Source organism: Mesoplodon bidens (assembly GCF_964165515.1).
Source record: "Mesoplodon bidens genome assembly, chromosome: 3".
Taxonomy (NCBI): domain Eukaryota; kingdom Metazoa; phylum Chordata; class Mammalia; order Artiodactyla; family Ziphiidae; genus Mesoplodon; species Mesoplodon bidens.
The window spans coordinates 168,194,430-168,202,999 of record NC_138178.1 but is presented as its reverse complement, the minus strand read 5'-3'; the positions used below and the strand labels follow the sequence as shown (position 1 = coordinate 168,202,999).

Below are 8,570 nucleotides of genomic sequence, written 5' to 3'. Positions count from 1 at the left end.
GTTTGATAATAACAGCTCTCATTTGCTGGTGCCTTACAGAGCAGTAGGTGTTACTCTTAGGGCTGTGACGGGAATTAGATGGAAGAATATCTACCAAGGGTTCAGCCCATGTCAGATCCCACCCCTCGCCCCGCTCCCACCCCAGATGGGTGTCCCCCACCCCCTGCTTGTGCTTTATGGCTGGTCCTCCTGCCAGGTGGTGGTTCCCAGTCACCCGTGGAGCCCTTCGAAGAAGTGGGATGCTCAGGCCACACTCCCAGAGATTCTGGCTTAATGGGTCTGAGATGGGGCCCAAACACCAATCCTGTTTAGAACCAGTTTTATATTCTTTTAAGTAGATGTGTTACTGTGGTATAATGTACAGAAATGTACAGATCATACCTGAACAGCTCCAGGGATTCTTACAAAGGGAACCAACCAACCCTGTAACCACTTAGATCAAGAAATACAGCATGGGGCTTCCCTGGTGGCGCAGTGGTTGAGAGTCCGCCTGCCGATACAGGGGACACGGGTTCGTGCCCTGGTCCGGGAAGATCCCACATGCCGTAGAGCGCCTGGGCCCGTGAGCCATGGCCGCTGAGCCCGCGCGTCTGGAGCCTGTGCTCCGCACCGGGAGAGGCCACAACAGTGAGAGGCCCGCGTACCGCAAAAAAAAAAAAAAAAAAAAGAAATACAGCGTGACTGGCCCCCCTCATGTTCCCTCCCACTTAGTAACCCTCAAAGGTAACCACTCTCCCGACTTCTATCACCATAAGTTAGTTTTGCCTGTTCTTGAACTTTATACAGATCGAATCGTGTATGTATGTTCTTTATTATCTGACTTCTTTTGCTCACTCAGGTTTGTGAGATGCATCTTGTTATTGTGTGTAGTGGCAGTTTGACTATTTCAATGGTGCATACTATCCATCACATGCATATACCACAGTGCAGTAATCCATTCAAAAGCTGATAGACATTTGGGGAGTTTCCATTGGGGTTTATTTATTTATTAATTTATTTGCGGTACGCGGGCCTCTCACTGTTGTGGCCTCTCCTGTTGCGGAGCACAGGCTCCAGACGCGCAGGCTCAGTGGCCATGGCTCACGGGCCCAGCCGCTCCGTGGCATGTGGGATCTTCCCAGATCGGGGCACGAACCCATGTCCCCTGCATCGACAGGCGGACTCTCAACCACTGTGCCACCAGGGAAGCCCCATTGGGGTTTATTTTGAATAACGTTGCTATGAATTATTCTCAAACTTGTCTTTTGGTGAACATATGTACACCTGTCTTGGGCATAGAGACTGGAGTGGGATTTTGGGGTCACATGACATGTATATGCTCAGCATTAGCAAATGCCATCCCATTTTGACACTTCTGCCACGAGTGGGGAGCATTCCGGTTGCTCCACTTCCTCTCCAACACTTGCCACTTCCCATCTTTTTCACTTGAGCCATTCTGGTGGGTGTATAGTGGTATTGCATTGGGGTCTTAATCTGAATTCTTCCCAAACACTTAGGAAGTTAAGCACCCTTACGTTTGGTGGTTGGCCTTTTACATGCCCTCTCTGTGAAGTGCCTAGCCTAGTCTTTTGGGTATTGGTTAACTAGAGCCACAAGAATTCTATATGACAAAGCACCCCCAACAAGCATTTATTCTTGTGCTCTGGCACTGCAGGTCGATAAGCTGATCTAGGCCAGTCCAGGCTGGGCTACTCAGCTTGGGCTACTCAGCTTCAGGCTGCAGGCCCACTGGAGAGAGCTCCTCTGTGCAGGTTGGGCTACGGCTGCCCCAGGTGGGTTCACTCTGGGGCCCAGCTAAAGGGCAATGTCTCCAAGGGGGAGTCCTGCCGATGGCAGAAGAGCAAGTGCCACTTCACATGCGCATGTCAAGTGGCTGCTTTATCATGTCCGCTAACATTCATTGGCCAGAGCAAGTTACGTGGCCAAGCCCAATCTCAGTGGGGAAGGAAGGGGCAACATTCTGCCTCCAGGGGAAACGGGAGGGTGAATGTTTGCTGAGCAAACTGGATTACAGCACTGGTATTTTGGATATTTTTAAAAAAGATCTCATGTGACTCTAATCTTCAGTCAGGGCTCAGAATCACCGACCTACAGCCACACTGCATGTCAGCCAATCAAAAGGAAAATCAGGCTAAGCTGATTTTACTGCATTTACTAAAAGCAGTTGACTCAACCAAAGTCCATTTCTCCTGAAGGCAATTTTTGTAAGAAGACAGTCCCTGGAATTACATGGCAAATGATTTTAACAATCGGTTTTAACTAGATCATGTGATTCATCTCTAATAATCTCAACTCTAGCACAAGGCAGAGAAATGCGTGGATAGGGCGTTGTTGGATGATTGGAAGGAAGGAATGTGGGCACCGTTGTGTAATCTCCTGGAGGGCAGGGATTCTGTCTTTTGGGACCGTGTTGTTGTATCACCAGTGCTTAGAAGAGTGTCAGACATAGAAGAGGTGCTCAGTAAATAATCTCTCAGTTAATGATGCATGCACACGTGTATAGATAGGCTGTCTGGAGTGGAAAAATGAATGGTGGATGAGTGGATGGTTGGTTGAATATATAGATGTATAGATGGATGGATGGATAAATGGATGGGTGGTGGATAGACAGATACATCTGAGGGTGAATAATGGAGAGATGGGTGGATGGTTGGATGATTGGCTAGACAGATGAGTGATGGATAGGAGCATGGATGTTGGATGGATGATTAGATGGTTGGACAGATGGATGGCTAAGTGAACAGATGGGAGGGTGAGTGGATACATGAGTGGGTGGGTGGACAGCTGGATGTGTGGGACGATGAATAATTGGACAGATGGTTGGCTGGTTGGACGGATAGGTAGATAGGCTGGTGGAGTGATGAATAGATGAGTGGGTGGATGGATGTGTAGATGAGTGGGTGGTTGGGTGGATCATATGACAAAATGAATGGATGAAAAATGATTGTGTGATTGCCACAAGAAAGCACAGCCTTCCCTGTGTATAAACATAGCTACCTTGCAAAACTCTTAGTGACCAGGGTGGCTTTGATCTCCTCACAGACTTTTCTGATTTGATGCTTGCTCCGCCCCACTGAGTGTCTTCTGGAGGCCAAGGTGGGAGGTGGAAGAGGATGGCCACGGAGATCAGTGCTCGGGGCAGACAGCGTGCCATTGGACAAGAGGAGTACAACCTGTATAGCAGCATGAGCGAGGATGAGCTGGTCCAGATGGCCATTGAGCAGAGCCTGGCTGACAAGACTCGGGGCCCAACCACCACTGAGGCTGCTGTGTCCACACGTGTCAACCGCGAACCTGCGCATTTCTACCCGTGGACCAGGTGAGCGAGGGGAGGCCAGGTGGGGCGTCCATCAGGCACAGATCACAAACACTGTTAATCCAAGACCAAGTTATCCTGGTCTCTAAGATGCATTTTCACACTGTAATGACTTACATGTGTTATCTAAACTTACTGAGCTCTGACGGTGCCAAGTGCCACCTTGGGTGCTGTACACACTTTGCCTCATTTTATCCTCTTAAGGACCTTCTAGGAGGCTCTATGTTATATTCCCATTTTACAGATGAGGAAACTGAAGCTCAGGGCTGAGTAACTAGTCCAAGGTCACACAGCTAGCAGACAGTGGTGCAGAGATTGGAGCTATCTGATTCCAGAGCCCATGGCTTGGCATTGTACCACTGGCTTTATGTTTGGATGCAAAGGAACTGATGTTCTGAATCTGGCCAGGGCTTCCAACCCTTTCTATGCCATCTCCCTGGCAAAACATGTCTGAGAAGCAATGACATCTACCCAGCAAAACCATACTGCCTCCTGTTCCAGCTCCCCATCTCAGCACGACCTCATCATCCCATTAGCAGGACCATCTACAGCAGTACCATGTCGCACCAGTAGAAATATGACACGGGCCACAACTGCAGTTCCACAGATGCAATTTTGAATTGTGTAACCTTGGGCAAGTTACTTAACCCCTCTGAACCTCAAACAATAATAGTAATAACAGCAGCAACAATAAACAGACTTTTTCCGATGTCCAGAGCCAGTCGACACGGATGAAGGTGGGTGACGGTACATCTTGGCCCTGTGCCCTGATGAAACCTACCAGGGTGTTCCCCAAGTGACTTTGGCCCTTCCAAGGCTGGACCACTTCTCCCAGGAAGGCTGGGCAAAGGCCTGGGATGCCCATCACTCAGGAGCCCCCTCCCTAAAGGGGAAGGCAGGCAACCTCCTAGGGCAGCTGGAAGGAATATGAAGGCTCCAGGTTACTGAGTTGACCACAAGGACACCCCGTCCTGAGACCCAATCTGAAAAACAGAAGCCCAGGGCCAAGGACTCATGGTGGCTGATGCTCTAGAGACCCTGGTTCCTGTTTTGGCCAGTTCAGCCTTAGTCAGACCACGGTTTCCTCTTCCTCAGAGGCCTCAGATAGAGAAAAGAGCAAGTTCCCTCCAACCTGGCCTGCAGCACAAGCTGTACGTCCTGGGGCCTCTGCAGCCTTCTCCCCAGTGTGGGAACCCCCTCCAGGAGTCCTGTAGACACTTGAAAACATTAGAACTGGGCCCTGACCTCCTCCTTCCTCTAGTGGTAAGGAAGTGGAGGTCCCGTGTGGGGTGTAAACATTGATCCTGAGAAAGAAAGCTCTCACGCAGCAGGGAAAGGACTTATCCAAGGCCATGCGGCCCTCACCCAAGACCCAGGCACAGTCATGCAGGGCAGGAGGGTTCAACCTGCATCTCCTCACTCTTGACGTGACCTGAAACCTCCTAGGCTCTGTTCTGCCCTTTCATCTCTGAAAGGAGGCTGGGTTGGGCCCTGCTAGGGAAGCGAATCCCTTTCATGTGATTGTTAATCAAATTCTCTTCCTCCACATGCCCAGCCCACAGGCGTTCACTTGACCCTGACAAAAGCCACGCAAGGTGCATGTTTCTGTGCCCATTTTACGTATGACAAAACACGCACCCAGCAGGGCCAGGAACTGAACCAAGGTCTGTCCCACCCTGAGGTTCAGACACTTGACCAGCTCTGTTGATTCTGCAAAAGCCTCTCTCTATTTCCTGTCGCTCCTCCACCTTGAAGAGACTTCTCCCCACAGAGATTCAGGGTCCCCCAAATGAGAGACACACGGATTTGTGCTCACACTCAGACATGGTGTTACAGTAAGTATGGGGCCCAATAGAGCCCTTGTCCACTTTTATCCCCAAATATCATGGAGTTCATCTAAGTAGACCCACAGCAGGTTTAGAAAGCGGACATCACATATGTCCCCAGAGGCTCCACTTGGCCAGCTCGGCCTCATGTTTGACCAGCCTCCCAGGTCAAGCAAGTTGCTCTCTTACTTTCCTGGCTGTTTCTTCCAATGCCCTGACTACAACAGTTTCTATGTATTTATTTCTGCCATTAACCGGTGAACTCCTTGAAGGCAGGGGCCTCAGCCGTCTTCCTTCCTGTGAGGCCTCGTGTCTAGCGCACAGGGCCTGACCCGTGGCAACACCTCATAGCTCTCTGTGAACGGATGAATGGGTGAACGAGTGAGGAGGCGGCAGACTGGAGTGGAAACAGAAGTGGGTTGGGAGGTTCGGCTCCTTCTTCTGTCACCTACTGGCTGTGTGTCCTTAGGCAAGTTACTTGACTTTTCTGAGCCCCAGCAGCCTTATGCCTAAAATGGCAATAACCAAAACTTGCCCAGGCCTATTTTGCAGTATTCTTATGAAAAGCTAATCAGATGAGGTGGGTGCTCTCCCACATCCTGCAGCCTGAACAACTTCTCCCCACTTCCTCCCTGAGGACCCTGAGTGCCCATCTCAAGGCTGCCTCTGTATCGTGGACAAGCTTTTGTGTCACCCTAGGAAGGCATTGCCCGGCCTCCTGAGAGTGTCCCCAGTGACACTGTGTGACCTCCTTGGGGACAGGGAACAGATATTACTCACTTTTGTCTCCTCAGTACCTGGCAAAGAGCCTGGATCACTGTAGATGCCCAATGAATGTTTTTAGGCAAATCAATGCATTATTTAAAAATATTTATTTATTTGGCTGTGCCAGGTCTTAGTTGCTGTGTGCGGGATCTAGTTCCCTGACCAGGGATCGAAGCCGGGCCCCCTGCTTTGGGAGCGTGGAGTCTTAACTGCTGGACCACCAGGGAAGTCCCTGCATTTTGAATCCAATAAAATTCTCCAGAAATATAATTTATTGTCATCAGCTTGTGACCAAAATGGCAAACGTGGACGTAAAGGTCAAGCGGGTCTTTGGGATCCTAGAAATGAAAGTCAGCTCAGCATCCCAGAGAAAATATAATATTCCCTTTTAAAGTCATTTTCCAATTTGTTCCTCTCCCACCACAAGGTAAGGGGTGAAGTTTGAACGTGTATGAGGATCATTTTCCAAGCCTTGGCCTGCTGAGGGCCCCCTGAAAGGCAGACCAACGTCCCATCCAGTGGAGAAGTAGGGTTCGTGCACTCATGAAACAGGGAGCCCAAGGGTACCAAAATAGCAGTCCGAGTGGGTCCAGGAAGCTGAGTCTTCCAGTCTTTAAACTTCTGCATTTTATTTAAGGTTAAATTTCTAAGAAGAAAAAGGAAGAAAGCATGAAGCAGGAACTTGCTTGGGCTGACGTGTGCACAGCTGCAAACAATTCAAATAAGCCACCTACACTTACTGTACACTTACCATGTGCCAGGTGCCTTCCCTGCACCTGGATGTGTATCAGGCCTGTTTCCTGTTCTCCTTAAGCTTTCAGTCTAATGAGGGCAAAGGCCCAGAGGTACATAATCATCCAACAGGATGGATGCAGCAAAGAGCCTTGCTTCAGTGTCAGAGGGACACAGGAAGGGTTGATCTACTTCTTAGTCAAGGAGGTGGGCTTTGCAGGATTAATAGGAGTTTGCCAAACAGGCTAGAGGAAGCAAACTTCTTTGAGCCTCAGTTTCCTCATCTGCAAAAGGGAGCCAATTTCATCTCCTTCACAAAGTGGACTAGAGGAAGAAATGAGATGACCTGTGCCGTGTGCCTATCATAAGACTTGGTACAAAGCAAGTTCTCAGTGAATCTTAGCCCTGGATGGGAAGGCAGAAGTTGCTGCAGCTTGGAATCCATGTTCTCTACATGTGAGTCCTCTCTGGCCAGCCCAGAAACGATGCATTGGCCAGTGGGTGAGGGGGAAACAGAACTCTCATGGGGGGAATGGACGTGGAGGGGGCAATCCTGTGTGAGCTCTTCCTCTCTCCAGCCAAGAGGGCAGGGGGCTGGTTCTCCAGGAATTTGAGGTCTTGGCATACAACCACACAGCACCAAGATTACCATACGGGACACTATCCCTACAAAGGCTTTTGTTTGCTTGTTTTGTTTCATTCATTTAAATTTATCAAGCGCCTACGGTGCCAGGCCCTGTACTCATGACACCTGTGCTCCACATAGGGTTCGTGTGAGGACCAGATGGGAGGACAGGTATAGGATGCTGCTCGGTGGCAGGCATGGGAGGACTCTTGTATCTCTCAGCTCCCTCTGCTATTAAGACGCCTGCTTGCCACCCGCATTCAGCCAGGTCCAGGCCAGTGTAACAGCCTTCCTGGGGCTGGCCTGGGCTTCTCATTAACTCAGACAGGGCCCACTGAGAAGTCAGGGGGCCTTGTCATCACAGCCCTGGTCCCCACTCTCACCGAGCCTGACCTGTGTCTGAAGCCGGGACCAGCTGGACTCCAGGACGGGGCTGTTGGGAGCTGGTGATGGTGACATACTACCGACCCCGACCTGCCCGCCCACACAAAGGACGTGGGGCCCTACCTGGGCCCCTTCCAGGGCATGACCTTTGCCCACATCCTGCCAGGCTCCTCTCACCTCTGATGACTCAGCCCTAGTGGTTTTCTCTGCTGGGAATTTCCCTGCTCTGCACCTGTGGTCAAATGGGGCCTGTAGCCTTGATCAGAAAGAGCCCGGAACGCGGTCCGCGGCCTGGCTCCCCTCCCGGCTCTGAGCACTCATGCTGCTTGCCCCTAAAGCCTAGTTAACACGCTCGATTTCAGAGCGCCCGGGGCGAGTCCCCCTGCCTCTCTCCCAGCCCCTCCCTTGCGGCTCTGTGGTGGTATGTGTCCTCGCCCCCCGAACCCCGACCCCTGACCCCGTGAGCCTCTGAACACCTGAGGATCAACGAAAAGAAGTATGCCATTGACCTGCACCCCCAGGCCCTAGCACAGGCCGTGCAAGCAGCAGGAGCTGGGAAATTCTTGTTGAATGTTCCTCCTCTGCACGTGGGACCAATCCAGGGGGCGGGGAGGATAGAAAGGAGGCAAAGCCATGCCCCATCGTGAGGGAATGTCACCGTCGCCATCTCGCTGCCATCCCCACCAGCCTCACCATTCCATTGTTGCTGTTATTATTATACCATCAGAGATATGTCCTAATTTTAGGGTGGTGGGTAGGTTTTCATCAATGAGTTTTACCTGGCTAAAAACATTCTGACAACAAAAAGTGATGGGAGGCCACACATGGATCCATGATGAGAGTGACCGGGTCCCCAGGGCCATGTAGAGATAGAGGCCCAGGGCTTTGTCATGACCACAGGGCTGGGGACTGCTCAGGTGGG

General features: G+C 50.9%; 1 protein-coding gene across 1 annotated transcript in view; it reads left to right on the top strand.

The window, feature by feature from the left end:
- Positions 1 to 3,016: 3,016 nt before the first annotated feature.
- ASB2 (ankyrin repeat and SOCS box containing 2) overlaps positions 3,017 to 8,570 on the top strand; it is a gene marked incomplete at its 3' end in the record, with an annotated part of 28,866 nt that continues 23,312 nt past the window's right edge. The window contains exon 1 of the mRNA XM_081228576.1: positions 3,017 to 3,319. Within this exon, the coding sequence (XP_081084702.1) occupies positions 3,114 to 3,319 (206 nt within the window). The 5' untranslated portion in view covers positions 3,017 to 3,113. The remainder of the gene's footprint in view (positions 3,320 to 8,570) is intronic.